The following is a 22962-nucleotide window of genomic DNA, read 5'->3' as shown; positions in this document are numbered from 1 at the left end:
GTTTTTATACATGCTCTGTGTACTCTGCAGCTCCAAGAAAACTTGAAGAACACACCTCTGTTTTGTTATATTCGTATTTTCCTGAGGTTCACATTTACATGTTGGTGATGAGACGCGTTGACTTCTGCTTCATCTCATGTTCACCGGCCTTTCCAGCAGTTGCAGTGGCATTAGTTATTACTAATCAATAGGTGTTAATAGAAGGGTTGTGAACAGACTGGAAATATGTTTTAACTTTCTCTGCTGGTAAAGCTGATTTTTTAAAAATAATACTGGTTTTGATTTCCATTAGTTTTATTTCTTAACAGCCTGAAGAGTAGGGTCTTATGGTCATGAGCAAGTTATTGTGGCCGTTGACTTCAGTCAGTGGTTTGGGTACTGTTTTCTGGCAAGATGTTTTATACAGAGAGAACTTTAATGAAAATCAGAGAAGGAAGAACCCTTAGAGTTTTCTTGCTGACCAAACTTGTAACAATAACCATTCACCAAATTATTCCCTGTTACCCTAAAGGCAGATCTTCAGCTAGTTTAAGTTGTTCTTACACCGTCATACCCCTAAGACCTACACTATATTGCACCATGTTATTACTGCCTCCTGGGAATCTAGCTGTTTCCCTACTTGCCCAGAATTTACCTTCCACCCTGTGATACGAAATAAATAATAAATTCTTGTCTTTCACTTTCCTCATTTCTTCATTGCCCCTTACAACAGTAAACCCACGACATCAGTGTATGCTCATTTTATGTGACCTAGATCTTCAAAGTTGGGAAATTTACATTAGCTTATTGGTGGTTTTGTTGATGTTGTTTCTGGTAGATATAAAAATAGTAATATTACACTCCAACTTTCTATTTTTGGAACAGTTTGAAGGGCAAATTGTTTTATTTGTCTATTGATTACATTTCTTGATTACAAAGGACAGTCCTGCATTTTAGTCTCCTTTACATATGCATAACTTGTGATTACTATGCTTTATTCCAACTGCTCCTTAAAGGTGTCTGGAAATCAAGACAACTGCACTACAAACAGTGAGCCTAATACCTGTCCAGTGGAAATATTCTGGTGGCTATTTTTTTCAGTGACACCATGACAAAAATAACCACAGTATCCAAACTGTAAATTGAAAAGAAATAAAGGTTTTAACTGTGTACAGGTTCCTTTGGTGGCTTGACAAACCCTGTAGTTTTGCAAAGTATGATGCAGTGCATGAACAGAGGTATTCATTATAATCCTCCTTGTACATACACCTCACAGTATAATCTTCATGTCAAGATCTTATACTTATTTACAAGAAGTACCAGATGGTTTAATTTTCTATTTTCAGGATGCATCACTGTTAACTTACTGCATATAAATGCAAGAACTATGTTAAATTAGACATTCAGTTTTTCTGTTGGAAAGTGAAGTTCCTCAACCAAGTTCCAAAAGGGTTTTATCCTTGTAATTCCTTGCACAGAACTGGAAAGGGGGAAAAAAAACTCCCAAGAAAAAGAAAATGGATCTTTTACTTTATTCTCAGCTGTGAAACCTTTCATGGTCAGAAACTCAGTTGAAATGGGGACATAAAAGCAAAAACTAAGTGTGGCTTCCATTAGAATTTAGGAAAAGAATGACGCTGGTCATCAAGTTCAGTTCCATGAACATAAATACATAATCCCAAAGAGTTCACAGAACATCTATTCTTAATCTCCCCCAAAAAACACAAACCAAAAAGCACTCCCTAAAATGATCTTAAAACTTCTGGTATATAGAATCTAAAATTACAAAAAAAAAAGCCCCAACCCAAAAGAATATGACACAACGAAGAGGAGGGATGAAAAAGTGATATCCTACAACCCTCCAGTGGCAGGATAGCTCTCATAAAAAACTTCCAAGTGACACAGAGAAAAGTAAAAAGCCCAGAGGACCTTGTCAGTCTAGTTGGTATCCTAACTTGTTATTGGTCCCAAATTAGGAGACTGTCTTTAATCCTGAGCATGCACACAAGAGAAGCCAACTAAGCACTTAAGGTTTTTCTAAGCCTTTCCCCTTAGAATGTTGTTGTTTTCTGCCCATCACCTTGCTACAAAGGGAAGCAACCTGCTCTGTGCTCAGAAGACAATAGACACATCAAAGAAGAGTCTGGGGGAATAAATCTTCCTGAATCCTACAATTAATGATCAGAAGATCTGAATCATAGGATCGACAAAATACAATACAATATGTGCTGAGAAACATTAATAAATACCAGTTTTTTGCTTGAATTTAGTGCCCCAAGCTTTACTTCATGAGCTTTCCGAACTCCCAGATCGTGTTACACGGTCACTTCCATCTCTGTATCAGGGTCCATCTTGAAACAAGTAGATTTCCCTACTGCTCTGTTTGGGAGGCTCTCCATCTTCTCCCAGTCTTCTTCTAATCTTCTCTAAATGTCTAGACTAAGTTTTATTAATGGATAATTCAAAGCCATTAAATCTCATTGCAGTAATGCTCTTTAAATTGAATAATTCTTCTCTTTCTTTCCCTTGTATATACACCCAAACTTATTTATTTTGTTATTTACTGTTATATTATTATTGACACATTTGTTACTATCTTTATTTTAGTAGTATAAATAAACAAACTTTTTAAAGTCCCCTCTAAAAGAATATGTTCTCTTTTTCCCTAAGCACTTATATAGCTGATTTTTTATTCCTATTTGAGATGTCCTTTGTGAACAAAATCAACTTGGATTACAGATGATATCCTAAATGAGCTCTTGCTCATCTTATTCAATGGTACTACTGCTTCCCTGTGTCTACCAAAACTCCTTACCTGTTTAATCTTAGAATCCTGTTAGTTTCTTTCATGTCTGCGTCTCACTGGTAACTCACAGTTGTCCTATCATCCACCAATACATCCATATTCCTCTTTTTCTCCATGCCTTTAAATTGATGGAGCTCTATCTCATTTAAAAAAAAAAAAAGGTCATTGTATAGTTAGTTACCCGCTCCACTTTCAGCTTTCTCTTTGTTTTCCTGAATAATGCTCTTGTCCTCCTCAAATTGAACAGAAAAATAATGCTGCTCTTAAAACTGAGGGGAAGGAACACAGACAAGGTGGAGGAGGGTGGATTCATGTAGTGTATTCTCCTGTCAGCTTTTGTAAGTAAATTTGAGAAAGACAGTAGCACATTTATGCCTCCCCTTTGGGATTATGACATTTTTATAAAGCAGATACTATGGGCACGAGATTGCAGCGTGCATACGTGGCATTGTTAATGACAACTGATCCTGTTCCCGACTTCCCTAGATTTAACAGAAATTACTTCAAGCCCAAAGAGTGAAATTGAACGCCTGCATGTTAAAATCTTAACTTCAGTCTAATTTTAATCTCTGGGAGCATAGAAAAATCCTGGGCTGCAAACTGTATTCCAAAATGTTTTCATTCTCAGGTTTATTACACAATAACAAAGACCAAAAATAAATGAGTGCTTTCATAGTTTCACAATACAGCTTTCCCACATCCAGGGCCAATGCTAGAAATTAATATTCACAGCAAACATCAAGGATTTTTTTTGAGAAAAGAAATTAAGCACAAAGTATTTTTTTATTGTCTTTTTGCACACTTTCTTAAAGAGACATCTGTGATTACTTCTCCACAAAAATGTGGAGTGGACCAGTGTGAAAAAATGAGCAAAATACGGCTTTTATGTTAACATGAACATTACTTTTAAATTGAAAAAGAGAAGAAAATTTGTGCTTTCATAATTCTGAAAGAATAAGTAGTAGGAAATCATAAGTACCTCTACTAATTTTCTAACAGATTAGGTCCTAATCCAGACTGAAACCAGGAATTACAGAAATTAGAAGGAAGACTATAAAGAAGATCTGGATCTAAAATTAACATACATTTCTCACTCCCACCCCTCCAAGTCTCAGAAGAAATTTCGTTGATGGTTGGTTCACATTATGCTTGGATTAGGCTATCAGCAACTGTTGAGACCAATTCTTGTTCTGTATGAGCAAGTTTGCCACTGTGTGCATTTTTTATATTTGCTCTGTTCATTTCTTGAAAGGTGCTGCTTCTTTCAAGCCCCTGACTCTTTATTTTAGCAGAGGTTGCTCTGATATACTTGTGTGAATGCAATACATTCACAAGTAACCCAGAAGTAATGGTACCCAGAAGTAATGATAAAGTTAGAGAAACGGTTGCTCATGTATTCTAGGAATTTCTTTACTCAGAGGCTTTTTAGCACAGAAGGGGACAGATGTCTCCAGCAATGTGCAGAGAGGTAATTCCATTATAAAATTTTGATTAAATCAAATCAGAAACTAAAGGCAAGTGTTTTCAAATTTTTAGCTGGCTTCACATGTGGAAGTGGACACCTCTGAAGAAAGCCCCTCATAGTGGTGTGCTCCCCAGGTGCCTTCCAGGCCCACGAGTAAAGGGGCTGGGCTGCTCAGAGGGAGATGATGGGGCCAGAGTTTCAGTGGTAGTTCACTGTAATTCTGCCACAGCAAAGTGTCTAATTCCTACATGTCTGCAAATTCTCATAGGAAAGACGAACGTTCTGCTTTTTTTCTAAACAATCTTTTACACTGTTTTGACCTTCCATGTTTCTGCCTGGAATTTGCCGTGGAGTTCCTATATCCACTTTATAATTTCTGCATGAACTGTGGTATTTTTTGTGAATACCCTATTGCTTAAATTTTCCATCTTCTGTCTATTCTCAATCAATTCAGTTTTCACCTTCTGATAGGATATGCTGTTATGTCTTGACCTGCTAATTTAAAAGTCTTCCCTCTCATCCTTCAGGCTGTTGTCATGTCTCTTTATAAGCTTCTTTTTCATAACCTAAGGTCTTTGGCTCTTAAGGCTACCACTGTGTAACTGGGCTTCCAGCTCTTGAATCATTCTTCCAGCTCTTCCCTGAATCCTGCCAAATTTTCAACATTATTTCAGTGAAGTGATATTTACTTTTTTCATATTTCTTTTTTCCAGTTACTTTGATAGAAAATGTTTCCATAAACAGAGCAGAGAAGGCTGCACAGTTATGAAATCTTCAGATTATTTTTCTGAACTAAAATTTTTGTTGTTCGCCACCTCTATCCAGCAGGTGGTGGGACTTCATTGAATTCCACCCCCTAGCTTCTTGTGTGTGAATGATTTTACCCGTTGTTAACTTCAGTTCATATATTATACATCTCATCTATAATTTATCATAAAGAGGGACCTTCTATTATTTATCACCTGCATGAGGACATGCATGTGCACACATGCATATATGGGATACTTTCTTACATAAAACTAAAGATTAATGTATAAATATTTAACCGAGGTTATAGTCTAAGCAAATGTTGCTCCTAAAAGTTTTGGAAAATACTTTTTTCAGCAACTCTAATATGTACCACAGGGTACAGTCTGGTAAGAAACAGGTGATGCCTTTCCACAGAATATTATTTTAAATGTGAGGAAGAATTAAGGTAATTTAAAATTTTATCATCTTATTAAAGGTATGTTCTACTTCCGTGTATTTCAATTTCTTCTTCAAAACTTATTGTCTTTTAAAAGCTATTATTGGCCTTAAATGTAAGTAATATTTTTAAAAAAGACAGGATTTTTTAATAATTAAGCACTGGAGACTATTTCAATTCTATACACTATGTGCTACGGTGCAGCATTAAGCTGGGACTAGAATACAGTGAGACAACCAGGATTGTCCTGAACAATCATATTGTCTTTCATTTAAGTGGTGTCTGTTGTTCAGAAGACAAGCTATCAAACAGGCTTTAAAATATGCGCTCCTCAATCAGTCAGCCTTCCCATACACAATAAAACTCTGTGAGAATTTTGTCTGAATAAGGCAAGAGAGAAGCCTGCGTCTTACAGAAAATATTTGTTATTAATCACTGAAAAAAATCTCAGTTTCCCAGCGTAAAGTGTAGCAAGTGTTTACCAGTTGACTATAGCAAATACTCCTTCAAAACACAGAATCAGCATTTAACTACACATTGTCAGGCCTTGGGCAGCTTAAAATAGCAAACTTTCCTTCTCATATTAAAAGATCTATATGAACTTTAGCAACCAGAAATTATTAGGTGCCTGCTATTTCTGTCACCCAAGTACAGTGAATAGTGGTTAAACAAAGGTTTATTGTGCCACCGATACTTGAGGGTTGCTGATGCAGAAAAAGGAGCATCTGAGCTAAAAGACAAAACTATGTTGAAGTCATGCATTTTAACATAGTAGGTCCCTAGAAAAAAATAATTGCAGATTATGTTTGAAATGGAGTTGAGTTAATTGCATAGCTTGCCTCTGAATGTTCAGGTATTTGCAGCTTCTATTTAAATGGGAAATTCCAGGAAAAGTTAGCTAGAAAGTATCTCAGTAATTAAGTGAGAAAGGGTAGCTTTTCATTTAACTTTTTTTTTAAGGTAGGAAGAAATTAATTAGTGAATAGCTGTTACCTTTGGTAATGTCACTTCCTTTCCCCATCCCTGTTTTTTTTGATGGCTGCATCTGTATAGTAGAATTTAAAAGTACTTTTTATAGAGACCAGGCAGGCTTGCAGTACAGAGTCCTAACCACCCAAGTGAAAGCAGGTCTCTCCTTTGGCACCTATCATCTCATTAGTATACTCTGCAAGAACAAGAGCTAGCCAGGTAATAGGAAAAAAGTGTAGAAGAGTTTCAGCTTTGATATCTCATTTTGAAAGATTAGGTTAAAGCAAGTCAATGTAACAGGTTGGTCACACAATCAGATCACATCCAAGCATTTACAATTAATTATTCAAGCCTTTCTTTGTGCTCTTGTCAATTTGAACAGAAGAGCTGTCAGCTGTTGAGTCTCTATTGAAGACCAGCCTTAGATCGTTATTATTGAACTGCTTCTTACTAGGCTCTGGGGCCAATGCTACTGTCAGAAAGAAAAGGAAATGGAACACGGTATATTAGCTTTTGGATCTTTTGGATATTATTTATTTAATTTTTCTCCTATCTTCTGTGTTCCTTGCTCTGCAATGTGCTTTGCTTTGTACAATGTCCCAGAAAGAACATAAAGTCAACAAGGCTCAGTTTACAGGGATTGCATATATGTTCCACCTTTTTAATGAAAATGCTCTAGGGAGGGAGATACTGTGTCTCGACTGTGGACATGGTGTAGAATGCAAATCCTAGGGTCAGCGATACAAACTCTTGGGGCCCTGCCTAAGAGAATTGGAGTGAAGAAGAATTGGCTTTCTCCTGGGAGATAAAGACTGTGAACTATGAAAGCAATAATGTTGACCCAAATAACAGTTGCTCAAGAGATTGAACCAATGCAGAATTTGCTTAGAATAAATGTCATACAGCTGTCAGATTTTGCTACATTAATTATCTTTTTATAAGATTCATTTATGGCTGTTCACATCCCTAAGCCATTGGGTGTGTAAAAGAGTATACTCACATTAAAGTTGAATATCAAGAAAAGAGAAGAAATACAGTTTTAGTTCAGAACTTTTTCTTCATTACTTTTTTGCTGCCTGGTTTTGAAAAATAGGGATAATTCTTTTAAAATGTTCTTATCTAAGTGACACTAGCATTTTTTGAATGCTCACGTAAAATGTCAAGTCCCCAAAACTGCACTGTGTTTTCTCAGGAAAAAGAAGTACATTGAAGCAAATTGGGTGAATATCCTTACATTAGATGAATTTGTCCAAAAAAGAGTACTTTTAGAACTTATGCATTTAAAGCACTGTGTACAGAGTCACATCTCTTTTCAGGTGACTGTCATGCACAAATAAGAACAATGGACCACTGGTACATGACTTCAAATGTTCTGATTGCTTAAATGTCCTGATGGCTTAAATGAGACACACATGTACGGTTCACAGATTTCATAATGCTCCTTTACTTAAAAGTGTATTTTATCCCCACGTGCTAATCCTTTAAAGACAAATTCCATGCGTGCAGTTGGCCGTTGTTGTTCTACATCTACAGTTGTGCAAGAGGTCATGGATGTGTCTGACTTACACTACGTATGCTACCACAGCTGCACTACACTGATCATTGGTGCAAAGCACACGCTTCAGATTCTGCACTTCTTGATGGACTGAACGTGCTGTACACATGTAAGCATTTCTGTCAGGTCAATCCTGTTTAGGGAACTTTATGCTGCTTGCATTTTCTGGGAGTCCAAGAAATGTCAATTATATAGATCTTCATGTATAAATGTTATTAGCATGGTCAAGGCCATCTGTGCTAATGTCATATGATGCTGGTCACTCTGTGACTCAAGCAAGGTCACTCTGTGACTCAACATGTTCTTTAGTGGCCTGTGGAGATAAAGAAAGAGAGAACGACTGCTCAGGAAGACTGCTTAGGGTCCAGGCAATGCTGGTCTCCATCTGCTTTGACATTTTTATTTTGTTGGGGTGTTTTTAATCTAATGCTATGCTTCTTCAAAAATAAGTTTTAGAAGTGGAAAAAATGCTTTGTGTGACTTTCAGCCTAAAGTCTAATATTTAGAATATGAGTTTGCAGTAGTTTGTTCTAAAACACCTCTATTTTCTTAACATTCACCATTTAAAAGTTATAAGAAAACACATTATAGTGGTTCTCGTTGCTTAATGAATGGTGCCATGCAACCCTAAAACAGAGCTGTAAGGGTTAACAAAATAGATGCTTTTCATCATTTGTAGAACTAATTGTATCTTTAAGCACAGGAAAAGCTCAGGAGAAGCAGACAAATGTTTAGCATAGGCTTGCCTGAAACATTAGTCTGGCAAAAGGCTACATTTTCAAAATAATTTATTCTGAGGTCTTCCTACAGAATAAGCAACAGTGCAAACAAAACAAGTACAGCATGCTTGTGAGCACTCTGACAATTGAAATAGTAGAATAGTAGTAACATTTAGCTCATACACAGAGTTTTGCATATTCAAGCTGTGTCCTTGTTGTGTACCTACACAAAGGGTTGAATAGCATTTGGCAGGTCTTCAGGCACAGCATGTAAAATGAGGAGTAAGAAAGGATGATTTTATGCTCAAAGCCCAGGACTGGGATACAGGATTCCCAAATCTGCCACAAACATGCAAGATAAGGTTAGGGAAATCAATTAGCTTTACTGTGCCTCAATTTCCCAATCAAATAAAAATAGGCAAATGATGAAAATTAGCTGAGAAATGTATTTGGGCATATTTGCATAACATTTCTGATATCTGGACAGGCTTCAAAGTCATGATTCTCTGAACAGTTCAGAGAAGGCAATAAAAAAACCCTAAAATACTTACATTTATTCTAAAGGAATGATGCTTGTTGTGCTTATAATTATATTTTTCTTTGTGCTGCCAGGAAAGCAATAGTACAGAATCAAAGTAATCTTTATGAGAAGGTCTGGAACTACACATCCTTCCTAGTTTTATCTCACATACATCTTTGAAATTAAGTTGGATTGAAATACTCCATAATATTGAGTTGATGCTCAGCATAAATCACCCTGTGAATTTAATCCATGCTGAAAAGTTATATTTACAGAACCCTTTTTATTGTTAAAAAATCATTTTGCCAAAGATGTCAGCAAAGAGCCTAACTTGACAAAGCACGGAAAATAAACAGTGTGATAACCTTATCTACTTACAACATTATAATATAACTCACATTCAAAGTGTTTCTGATTTTTGAAATGTTGTAAGAATTATAAAACTTTGTAACCCACAAAAAGTGAGGTCTGCATGCATACTATCCTAAATCCTCATATGCTGATGCAATACAGTCTGCAATCAGATTCTCAGGAATTGCTTGCAGTTATTTCAATTTAAAATCAGTATGTGTTTTTTTTTCTTCCAGCAAAGTTGATTATACATGTGACTTATCTTGTACAATACTTAGTTGCTATTTTTCTAATATTCCTTTATGGGGTAATTTCATTGGATCAGGGTCCGTAGGAGTTCTCTTGTTTCATTATTCAGTATGGAACAGTCTTTACATACTTTTGCTCTTACTACTGTCATCCTGATGCTCTCTCTCTTCTGTTTAAAACACTGGTTCATCAATAGTTCTGATGCTATGCTGTATAGGAAGCCACGTTCTGTATATTTTTGTACTGAGGAAAATGTATGTCGAGTCCTAAAAGCTGGGACTAGCTTGTCAAGAGACTAATTTTAAAAAATGGTAAGTGTATGAGTGGAAGTCAGAGCTGAAAGAAGTTAAAACCACAAGATTTATGAAATAGAGCTCTGTGCCTCACCTGTGTTGTGTGGAAGGGTAAACCAGTGACAGAAGTAGGTTCCCATCACATTCCATAGCTGGGTATGTTCAGAGTGGAAATCAGTGTGTATGAGAGGGCAAGTTTCTAGAGGAAAAGTAGTATGCAGTAGGGGAAATTTTAAAAATATTTTTATTTTTAAAGAGCTGTTGAAAAGTGACTCCGTAGACTTAACACTATTGTCTTGCTCAAAAAGATAGAAATGTACATCATTAATTGCTTTTTTCTTCCTTTTAAAAATTATTTACTAAACACTAGACTCTGTCCCCAGTGGACTGGCCAAGAGCCTCCAGGGGAAATTATTTAGTTTAGCTCTAATTCCTAGTGGAGCTACTTCCTTGCACAGTGAATATTTTGAATATATTTATTCAAACAACACAGGTTTACATTTTCAAATTGAGCAAGAGAATAACTCTTTCCCAAGTCATTACCCTGAAACCAAATTAACCTGTTTAGGTTTCCTTAATTTTACATTCTCAAAATAAGTCATTAGGTGAAAATACTACACTAGAATGTACCATATGAGGCTTTGCCTGTTAGTTACTGCATATACCTTAAATAAAAATTCTGAATACTCAGATATCTTGTGAATCTTTGAATAGATTTTTTCGTGAAGGGAAGTGGGTGCTGTTCTAAATTTCTCATAAAACGGTTCCTTCAGGTTGAGATGCTTCATTACCTTCACAGTTACCTGGAGAATAAGTGTGGTTAAACATGTGGGGCCACAGAGCTGCAGCTGCTCTAATTAATGTAGCATAATATTGATTATTTGCAGTTAGTCAAAATAATTCTGCTGCTGCTGGCACTTGTAATTCTGTGTATGCAAGGCTGTGATTTATTCTGATCATATTGTCTATAACAGTACGTATTCTGCATATACAATGACTTCCAAGCTATAAACTATTAAGGTGCACATTTGATGATGGTGACATAAACCAACTGCTGTTCAGGCCAGAGGAGTTGGAGGTTTTCCCTTTACTTAACAAGCTTGTGTTTAAATTTACATGCAGATAGAAGGAGAGATGGGTTATGTTCCTTGATGTTGTAAAGAGTAAAGCATAAGTTTATCTGTGCTAAGCCACTGGTCAGCTGCAGGCTATTTATTTACTTGGGATGCACCAGCAAAAGCCTGAGAGAAGAAATTTTAATCCTCTAGACAGCTCCATATATCATGGGCAAAGCCGAATCCTCTTTAATCAGAGCCCCTAAAACTAGCTAGTGATTTAAAATTATCTGCTTTCTTTCTAGCTGAAATAAGGAAAGCAGCTTCTACAGCAAAGTGTGCAAGGACCCAAATCATCTAAAACTGCCGTATTAAAGATTATGGCAGTTTTATTTAATATCCTGGAGGACTGACAGTTAACAACAGCAGATAGAGAACTGTAGCTGCTCATGCTTAATATATTAATAAAAGATTAAGAGGGTGAACAATTAAATATAAACATTATGTGATCAGTCACATTTATACTATCCAATCATAAAGTAGTAACAATTAACATAACCTAGTCTGTGTACACAAAAAATACAGCTCCTGCATCTATTTATGCTTTTAAAAAAAAAGAGCATATTTATTCCTCCTTTATAAAACTTGAATACTGCATACATAATATAAGCAGAATTGGTATGGACAATTGGCATGAAATACATTTTTGCAGTCTCAGAAACACGGAGGGAGCAATAAAATGTGTTCTGATTTGTGTAATTTGTCTAACAATCTGGTTTTTAGAATGGCCATTATCCTAGTATCCAAACTCATTCAGAAAATAATAGCACTGCACATATAATAGCACTAATACTCATATGTCTTTCCTTATTCTGTGATTACAGAAACACAAATGAACTCATGTTACAGTTGAATTTAAAGCAGCTAAAAGCATGAATACAGATACCACCAGCTTTCAGGACCTGTTTGGTTTTTGAGCATTGCGTTCAGGCCTCATCCTGAATGTGAACCCAACACTGTACCATAACTCTTGTTCCTATGGCAATGCTGTAATTGACTCAGCAGATAATCTCTCTCAGCTCAATTTATAAAGCCAAAACTGGAGCTTCATTCCCCCCCCCCCCACTTCTGTCTTTCTGTTTTTTGCTTTTTTTGTGTTCTTTCTTTCTCATTTTTTCTTTCTTTTTTCTTTTTTCCCTTATTTTTTTCTTTCTCTTTGTTTCTTTCTCCCTTGCTCTCTCATTTTAATTTTATTCACCTTATGGTTCTATATGCAAGAAATAGGCAGGTTTGTTGTCTTAGCATAGTAATATTGCATGCAAACCATTAAGGGAAATCTGGAACCTGTAGCTATGGCAAAATCTCAAGTTATAAGAGACAGTAAACCATTTTGGAATGGAGTAGTAAACACCACAGTATCTAGATTTCACTAAATCCATTTTCTTTGGAGAGATGCAGAAAGACATGTTTGGTCCCTAATATTCCTTAGAGTTATAGGTGCCAAAATAATATTAATTCTATGTTAACTGTTTTCCTCTTTAAGCTTTTCTACTTTCAAGGATCAAGGGGAAAATATTTCATGACCTTGCTCCTTTCTTCTCCTGGCATTTTAGAGAGATGGTGATGATGGTTGAATTCGACCTCCCACACTTTGAGCAGCTCTGACTGCCTCTGGCCAAGGGGCAGGATGACCGATCAGTAACAGATTTACTTGCATCCCCTGATTCAGACTGAGCTGCCACCAACATAGATGTTTCCTGAGGAGGGACCTGACTGAGGTAGAGAATGTGAGGGGTTAAAGAGTGATAGTGTAAGAAAAAAATCTGTCTCAGTCTTGAGTTATCAGTTCTACATAAATTTTGCAAAGTTAAGAATCCATCTATGTTACAACTGGAACCATGTCAGGCCATAGGATTGGAGATGTTTATAAACATCCTTAACTCTTTGCAGAGAAATAACCTGTTCTATTTTACTGAAAATAGAAAAATACCTCTTGTGAGGCTGCTGGGTTGTTTTATAAATTCTCAAATTTAATTCTGGGAAAACAAACAAAAAAACAAACAAAAAAACAGAAGGAAAAGGGAAAACTCTGGCTGCTCAGGAACTGAAGAAAACTTCAGACCTGAAAGCTCAGTCTTATGATAGACATAGATCTCTGTGAGCTTTGAGGAGCCTAGAACAATAGCTCAAATATGGCAGCAGCCTCCTTTGCCTCAGATAACTTCCTATGGCTTTTACGCTTATTTCTTTCCTTGTGTCAGGAAAAAATGGGAAGATCAAAGACCTTAATTCCTCATGAGTAGCATTGTAGTATGGTGACACATGAGAAGCTTTGCCACTGAAATTGTCTCCCAGAAATTGAGTCATGCTTATGATGGCCTCTCCAGTCATCACAACAAAGACCAGGCCATGTAATGCAAATATGTATTTGGTTCTTCAACAGGTGTGCCTGAAGAGTGGGGGTGGTAACACAAGGGAGGGCTAATTTCATTGTAATTTATTAAGGAAGTTAAATGCCCTTGGGCTGTAGGGCAATGCTGTGGCTTCCCTCCTGCTCTTCTTCTCCTGGAAGTCAGCTGAAGGTTGTGTCCTAGACAGGGAGAGGGGCAGTGGGCAACACATTCCAAAGGTGCAATTTATAGACCCCAGAGCTGAAGGAATAGGAGGAGCTAAAAAAAAGTCAGTTTGATCCTCTGTAAGGTCTGCTAGCAGGGCCTGTGAGCTTGGCTACACCCCTGAGGGAGGAGGCTGTGCTCCTCAGAGGAGCATAGTCATGTTTTGACCACCTGCACCACCTACTGTGAGCCACACCCCAGGTGTCTCATGTAGGCTGAGTACATTATGTGAGTGGCGCTTGGAAAAGTGAAATCCTTACCTCCCTCTTTCCCTACATGCCTCTCTTTCCTCATCTAATCTTTGGTTTGTGTATCAAGAGCATTTGCGGGACTGTGACTTCAGGGCACAGCTTAAGCATGGCTGCTTCTAGCACATTTTCCATGCCCAGAGCAGCAGATTGTGTTGCTTTGAGAATAATGTTGTAGCAGTGCTATAAAACTGAGTTATAGGTTACTCTGGCTCTGTGGGGAGGTTTCTCCCCTTGCATGCACAGGTCATGCTAGAAACTTGCTTAGCAGAAGCAGTTCTATCCAGCGGAGGTGACAAATATAGCTGATAAAAGTTTATTTGTTCTATATTATCATTTGGCACATGATTAGAACAGCCATCTGTTCTCTTAATTTTTATCAACCCAATTTAGACTGCAATAACATAATGCAGTTAGATGTGTTTCCAACAAAATGAAAATCAAATATGATTTTTCAAACCATCTTGAGGATAACATTACCCCTATTTAAAGACTAACAGCATACTGGGGGAAAAAGGCATGATAAAAGAATAATTAATGTTACAGTTTTAAAATATTCTCATTTTCATACAAGAATATTATGCACTAATTCGACAGGAAAGTGTTCACATTTTCTTATGAATTATACATGAGAACAATTTCACATAGGAAACCTAAACAGAATTATTTTAACTTATTACTCAGACCTGTAAAATTTTATTTTAATCTCTGATATTATACAGTCTAATGGAAAGCATTAAAAACCTTACATAAGAGCAATTTCATAATTGTTAATGTGACCTCTTCTCACTTAGAGACTTAGAGAAGTGAACACACGATTTGCTAATGCAGCTCAACTTTAATGAAGTCACTAGGTTATTTAGGGCACTAGTCAGCAGATAGTAAAATGAAGGGTGTGTTTCTAAAATGTCATGGAATTTGGGGCCCTTAGTTCATGTTGGTCAAGCCTAGGTATGACTCAGTTTCCTCCCCCTGTTCCCTGTTTGTTCCCTTCAGGGCCTTACTACTTTGAAGTACGTATCTTCAAAACAAGTGGTTTGGTAATATCTCAGATGAAAACATAAACTTTCAATTAATTAATGAAATTTAAGGAAACACATGTCAATAAAGTATGCAAACTGTTCAAACTTTGGTGTAATGGCAAATGATGATATGGCTTGGTGACCTGCGTAGGGAGATCAGATTGTGTGACAAAGAGGTCTGATTTGAACATGCAGTTTTTCATACAGCTGTCATGGTTTAGCCCCAGTCAGCAACTAAGCACTACACAGCCGCTTGCTCACCCTCCCCCCCAGTGGCATGGGGGAGGGAATCTGAAGAGCAAAAGTAAGAAAACTCATGGGTTGAGATAAGAACAGTTTAATAACTGAAAAAAAAAAAAAAAAAAAAAAAAAAAAAAAAATAGTAGTAGTAGCAGTAGTAGTAGTAGTAGTAGTAGTAATGAAAAGGAAAACAACGAGAGAGAGAGGAACAAAACCCAAGAAAAACCAAGTGATGCAACCGCTCACCACCCGCCGACGGACACCCAGCCCGTCCCCGAGCAGCGATCGCTTCCCCCCGGCCAACTCCCCCAGTTTCTATACTGAGCATGACGCCATATGGTATGGAATAGCCCTTTGGCCAGTTGGGGTCAGCTGTCCTGGCTGTGCCCCCTCCCAGCTTCTTGTGCACCTGGCAGAGCATGGGAAGCTGAAAAGTCCTTGACCAGTGTAAGCACTGCTTAGCAACAACTCAAACATCAGTGTGTTATCAACATTATTCTCATACTAAATCCAACACACAGCACTATAGCAGCTATTAGAAAGAAAATTAACTCTATCCCAGCCAAAACCATGAGAACAGCCAATTCTAGTGTCAAGACAGACAGACAATATGTTGTATCTACAGAATGGGGGAAATCTATTCTCTAAGTCCATGACTCTGAAAAGGAGATCACAATTTTCAATAAATAACTGAAGCTAGTTAGCATCCATAGGAGGCCTACTGTAATTCCTTGATGTGTAAGTGGAAGGAAAACTTGTATAGAAGAGAATGGTGACATTTTGCATTCACTATTACCAGAACTATTACTGAACTTATGGGCATGATCCAAACTTGAAAAAGATCTTCAAAGAGTTGTTCAGGTGTTGGGCAAAAACTACAGGAATATTTCAAGGTATGAATAATTCACAGTAAATGATTTAGGAAGTTCAATCTGTATAACTAATTAAGGAGAAAGATGGTTTAAGAGGTAATTTCCTCATGTTCTGTAAGTACTTAAATGGGAAGAAGAATTCTGACTGCAGAAGAAATCTCTAATGAAGGCACAGTAAGATCCAATAGCTGGGGTCAAAGCCAGACAGACCACAAACAATACACTAACTTTCAAAAGTGAGAATAATTAGCTGTTGGAATAATTTACCCAGGGGTATCACATGCTCTCCACTTACAAGAAATCTTTAATCATGACTAATGTCTTTTTAAAAAAGCTATAGCTTAACTTCCAGATATGGACTTGATGCAGGAATTAATGAGTGAAGCATGAAAGGTGAGAATAAATGACTGTAATCGTCTTTCTAGTCCTTGGATCTATATATTTTTTTTCAGTCTCGCAGTGAGGCAAAGTTATGTATTAATGACAGGTTGGATGTTGGAGAAAGAATTACGGGTTGCATTCCCTGTTTTTCCACTGACTTGTATGCATCGATCCATGTGCCTCAGTAAGCTTCTCTGTAAAACATTTGAATTTTAAATAGTAATATGTTACTATGCTTGCCCACCTCACACAAGGCAAAAGGTAAGTTCCTTTGAACTTTTTGAATGAAATATGTACTACAGATATTGGGCCAGGTTTTCAAAGGCACCAAACACTGAAAGCCAAAAAAGATGTAAGCCTTCAACATCTCTGAAAATCAGATGCTGAAATTATTATAATCAAGTTTTCAAGGCATTAATACAAACACTACTGAGGAGGAATAATAAATGGGAATTATGAGCTATATTTTGACAGTGTTCTTTTTAATTGTTGTAAAGGAGGCTTCTCTGCCTTCCTCCCTTGAAGCCTGCCAACAGCCAAACAAACAAAAAGCTTCAGTTTATCTGAAAGGATGTTCCATTAAAAAACCCCCTTATCTGGCATATTAAGTAGGTGAGTCAAAAAAATTAGACTTTGTTACAGCAAAGCAGGAGCGATTAAATTAAATGCGCCTCAAGAAGAAAGCACTCCCCTAGATCAACAGGGCAATAAAAGCTTGTCGATCCCCATCCTGGTGCATTTCTAAACACTTTTTGAAGTACAGAAGGCAGAACACTCAACACTTTGGCTTTGTCACAGCTGACAGCCTGTCGCTTTTAATGAAAATGCTCTCCGTTTAGAAGATGACAGAAATTACATGCATTTCCCCTTTTATTTTTCTGTCATCTTTTCTGTCTCGCGTTTTTACAGTAGAAGGAGGGGTTGGTTATTAAAGCATTACATAAGTATGCAAAATATCTTAAGAAGAAGAGAGGAAAAGGAAAAGCTTTAGCCCTGCAATTATACACAATGTGTTGGTGAAAAATGTGTACTGTGGGATAACATCTGATGTGTGGCAATAACTATTTACTTTTAGTTATCTTTAAAGAGGGTGAGGCAAAAATCTCTAGATAATGCTTTAAGTGAAGGTTTTATTATACGATTGCCTGAGTAATTTCCAACAGGAAGATGATCTAAGCAGTGCTAGATAGCTCAAGTATGTTCATAACTTCTCTAGAAAATATAGCAAGATAACACTGAACAATTTCTTGGCTCTGCACAGCTTTCACAAACCTCTTTTATTAAGTGGCAGGCTTTTAATAACTGTACCCACTCTCATTGACCCAGATGTATAACTGCATCTAAGGAAACTTACTTCCAGGACTGAGGAGGGAAGGCTTCACTTGCAAATCTAAGTCAGTACTATGAGATCTGGAAATAGCCCACAATTCTATACATATTCTTCAACCTGGCAGTAGCCACTCCACGTTTCCTCAGTTTCGATTGCAGCATGAGTATTAGCAGCAATAACGTGTACAAGGTAGAAACACTGAGGAAGTGAGCTTTCAGCAGTTTTAAGGGAAGCTCTGAATTTGATCTTCTAACTTAATTTCTGTGTCAGTTGCTTCATGCTTATCCTAAGAAGAGAGACAAATTTATTTATTAATGATGGCCTGTATGGACCATATCTCAAAATTGTGCAGAGGATCTGAAAATACTGATAGCTTTAGAAAAGCATAGAGAAAGGAATTAATTTTTAAACTTTGGACACATTTGTATGATCTTAAACTTGTACATACTAATAGTCTCCACAGTGTGACTCTTGGTAGAAATGGAATTATGTATATTTAGCAAAGGTGAAACTGGATCCCAGAAGAAGAAAGCTACATGAAGCCATTGTACCAGGAGCACATTTCTGCCTCTCAGCTGTTTAGGTTCCACTTGCTTGACACAAATGCACAGATTTACTGGAGGGACCAAAATGGTCACAACCATCCCCTTACCACCTTTTTATGTGTTCCTGGTCCTGTGATGTGTAGCAGCTGAGAAGCGTCTCCACCAACATCTACCCCCTTGTAGTTTGGTAACGGAGTTACATCCCAGCTTGAAAAGTCTGATCTAAGTCTTGATTGGGCTGCAGAGGACATGTCTGCATGGTATATGCAGTGCTGGTTCAGCAGCCTGGCAGCCCTGCCAGCCGAGGGGCATTGCTGTGGGCAAGCACACATCTGAACTGGTTGTGCTGTGTGAAATAGAGAGCTGGTTAATGCTCACACAGCTGGAAACAGAAGCAAGAAGAGATTGCCTTTGCTGCATAGCTGTCATTAACCCCAAGTAAAGTCCTTAAATGTGATTCCCATCTCCTGAAGCTGTCATTTTATGCTGCCTGCAGACTAAGGGAGACACCTGTGTTTTAATTACCTGTAGTCCTTATAACATATGTCTTGGCAAAGGTAGATTTACTTTATGAATATTTCAGTAGCGCAGAATCTGCATGTGACACAGAAGTCAAACAGCCCATGGTTTTCACACCAAAATTCTAAATATCCTTCTAACCTAGAGTTAGAGGTAAAGCTAAACCTTGTTGAAGTGTACAGATGTTGAGTACCTATGTGATGAGGGGATAGGGTGAAATGGGACAAGTGTTTACGTCTGAGTAATTGCGGACTGTGAAAGGAAAAGGAAGAAATACTCAGCATAGGACATTGCATTATATCTAGGAGTAACAGTATGAGAATCAACCAAATAAAAAAAAAATAGAGTAGTATTCTCTGACCAACAGGAAGTACTTCTTCTGTGTGAATCATTATAAGCCTGCCTCCCTAAGAGGTGGTAGGATTCCTCTTGCTGTGGTTTGGAGTTGGGCTGTATGACTGACAGCAGGTGAAGAACAGTCCTGTGATTGTTAAGGGGGTTCACTAGGTGGTTGCCTGCACACTTGCAGACTATGCTTTCTGGTTGCTAGTAGGTAGCTGTTAGCTGCCTGGTATTTGTAGAAAACCTCCTTAGCATGTTTGGTCAAACCAAGCTATTTTGTGACTAGCAAATAAATAACTTGGGAGTAATTGAGAAGCTAGGTAAAACATATTTTATTGGTTTAACTTATTCTTATTAACTGTCTATATCATTTCCTCCAAACATTACAGCTTATATTAAAATATAAGATGCAAGACAGCTTTGCTTTTTTCATGTAACCTTTTCAATGCCATATTTCAGACACCTGGCTGTGAAGCTGAAATATTACCTATTCAGGTGCTTTTCTTACTACACTCAACAGTACATTTGTTTATAAGTAATTTGTGTTGAAACACAAGCCTTCTGTATGCAAGCAATTAATTTTTCAGAAGCATATGAAGTCAATATGGCCTCTGTATAAGAAGGAACCTCCCTAGGCTGGAATATAGTGTTGTTCTCGGCTGAGGAGGGTGCTGTTGCCATCGCCATCCAGTCCTTGCTCCTCCTTCACACCTTCCCTTGCCCAGCTCTTTTCCTTCAGTAGCAGGCAAGTAGCTCAACATCTTCTGTGCTTCCATTCTGGGGATTTATTTTGTTAATGTACTTCTTAGTAATGGCACATGTTAAGTGAACAAACAAGGTACTTCAGAAGGATATGTGCAGTGTGGTTTATGCTTTTCCAAAGTTGTCACCTAACTGCTTCCATGCTTGTGCCTTGACTTTCGGGAGAACAGGGTCAGCCAAGACAAGTCACTAGTGTGGTTATTTTATAATTCAGTATGCATACAAGGATGCAAGAAGTGGGCTGGTGTTGCTTCATTCAATATTCTCTGCTCTAAGGGTCAGTCCTGTCCTATGACATTAAATGGTTGTTAATTTTTTTTTAGGTTGTGGTTTAAAGGGGACTGTCCTCTGTAATGATACCGTTTCCCTTCTGTCTTTTCTCTGTTGGATTGCTTTCCCACTGATGCATTCGTGAGCAAGCACCCTAACTATACTTAATTATTAAAAAGTCATTGCTCAAACAGAGCTCTGAAGAAAAGGAAATATTTCTTACTGTGTGTTACTGAGTAGTAGTTCATAATGGGTTTCATCTTTGTGTATTCTCTCCCCTAATTTGGGAGCCAGGTATATTTTATAATACATAGGTACATGTACTTATATTGTACGAGCTACCAGCTACTAGAGAAAAAATAGCAGACATAAAAAAGAAAAGATATTAACATTTTCCCCAGTTTAAAAGTTTTAGAAAAGCATGCATAGCTTAGACTGCAGTACTCTTTAAATTGAAAGAGTGGCCAGACAAAGCCCAAGTTTGCAATGCATTCTAACCACATTACTTCCATTTTTTGTAATATGGGAAAAGCTTTAGAGTAAACACATACCATGTAGAAGTTAGCTTTTTTGGTGTCCCTGCTTTTAGAACATACCTCTACAACAGAACAGAGGTATCTGTGCAGGTGTCAAATGATCAAAACTGCACATGTGTTTGTATGTACCATGACATTTTCCACATAGTCTAGAGTTAATAATAAAAAAATACATTTTTGAAGAGAATTTCAACTATATTATTTTCAATGTGAATGAACACTGGGAGAAATGCTGACCATGAACATGTCAGTCTTGTTCAGTTTTAGCAGGCAGTCACTTTGCTGGACCTAATTTTCTTCCTGAAATAAACCTTTCTGTGTAGAATTAAAAAAACCCAAACAAACTTGGATATTAAATAACACGTCCTGTGCTGTTTATTTAAGCCCTTCTTTTAGACAGAATCTGTCTACCTCCTTACATTGTGCTTCTCTAATCACAGACTGCAATATTATTAAAAAAAAAAGTCCACAGCAGATCAGATAATGTAATAACTCGCCTTCTGCCAGTACTTTGGCCCTGGAAGTACTGAGCTGCAGAGCTCAGCCATCTTACTGAGGCCTGGAGTGCATTAACCCACAGGAAACATGGACAGGGTGGTGTGGGACTTTTCCTGACAGTCGTGCTGCCTAGCGTGCAGCTAGCGCAAGTGTGTACAGCTCCACTAGGGTCAGCGGTGTAGGCAACATCAGCAAGGCTGGTTTTGCTGTCCTGGCTTTCCCATCACACCTGAAGCAGGCTGTGGAGTAGGGCTGTGCAGTACGTGGCTCTTATGGCTGGAATCCTTTAGCAAATATGTCCCATATTCTTGGGGAAAAACTTCCTCCTTTTGTGAGTTTCTCTTGCTTTCACTGATGCCTTTAGTTTTCATTTTTATGATCTTTTTTTCCTCAATTTTCTGGTGTACCTGGACAACAAATGCCATTTTGGCTAATATTGTTTTATTATGCATGCCGTCCCAGACCATCTTTCGAACACGTACGGCTCTGCTGGTGAATTGCTATCATATCACTCTACAATATTGAATTAACCTGGATTAAATTCTGCATTGGTTCTTTACCCTGTGTTTTATTTTGGATGTCTCTTGGATATTGTTTGTTGATTGTGATATAGACCATGGCACATTTCTTTCCTTCATTCCTCACATGTTCCTTGCAGATCCCTACCTTTTTTATAAGAAGTACACAGAATTAATATCTTTATATGCATTTGCAGTGAGTACTCAGTAAACTTATAATTGGCAGCTTCCAGACTCTGGCAAAAAAACCTTCAGGACCCTCCAGCCTGCGTCTTCCATCCCCCAGTGTGAACAAGCAGAACACGGTAACAACCTGCAGATATTTTAAACACTGCAAATTCTTGTGTCTTTCAGGACCTAGATTTCTCATCACATCCACGGGAGCCTTGTATATTTTAGACGTACAGAATGAAGATGGACTGTACAACTACCGCTGTATCACAAGGCACAGATACACTGGAGAAACACGACAAAGCAACAGTGCAAGACTTTTTGTATCAGGTGCTCCTTTACATATGTTAAATTAAGTATTGTATATGCCTCTCTCTAGTGTGCTAAACTGGTAAGGCAGGTTCTTGTGCCCGTATGCACTACCAACCAAGTCGTCTATCAAATGGAAGGTAGAAGTGGTCAGCTGTGAGCTGCTGCTGCAAAATAAAATGTCCCATTTTAAAATCCTTTTTTCTGTTTTTCACCTCCTATTAGATATTTCCACAGAGCCTGTAGGATGCACTGGCATTTAGTATGGTGATTTAGAGGTTTAAAGTACTTTATAAAGGGACTGTGGATGGGATTCATCCAGTAAAAGTAGACATGTGCAGTGAACGTGTCTAGTCACCTTAACTTCCCTTTGTAACCAAAGGAGAGAAACACTTTTAGGGGTAGTGTATCTGACCTACTTCAGCCACCCACTTTGGGGTGAGATGAATTGCCCCACGGTGCCTATTTCTCTCTGTTAACTGTAGCAGGAGCTCAAGACATTTAGTTCAGCTGTAGATATTTCCACTGCAGGAGTCTCAGGCCAGCTGAGGTGCATTTCAGCCTTCCTTTTCATTCATCACACTCCTTCCCTGGGGAAAACAGTGTTCCCCTGCTTCCAGGAGGGATCTCCATCCAG

The 22962-nt window shown here is 37.8% G+C and overlaps 1 protein-coding gene across 1 annotated transcript in view; it reads left to right on the top strand.

Moving 5' to 3' along the window:
* The window catches only part of DSCAM (DS cell adhesion molecule), a 408129-nt gene that overhangs the window by 196624 nt on the left and 188543 nt on the right, over window positions 1-22962 (top strand). Inside the window, exon 4 of the mRNA XM_072852157.1 lies at window positions 22200-22346. Within this exon, the coding sequence (XP_072708258.1) occupies window positions 22200-22346 (147 nt within the window). The remainder of the gene's footprint in view (window positions 1-22199; window positions 22347-22962) is intronic.

The sequence above is a fragment of the Ciconia boyciana genome, chromosome 1 (assembly GCF_034638445.1).
Source record: "Ciconia boyciana chromosome 1, ASM3463844v1, whole genome shotgun sequence".
Taxonomy (NCBI): Eukaryota; Metazoa; Chordata; class Aves; order Ciconiiformes; family Ciconiidae; genus Ciconia; species Ciconia boyciana.
Note: the sequence above shows the minus strand (reverse complement) of the source record. Positions and strands in the feature narration are given on the sequence as shown.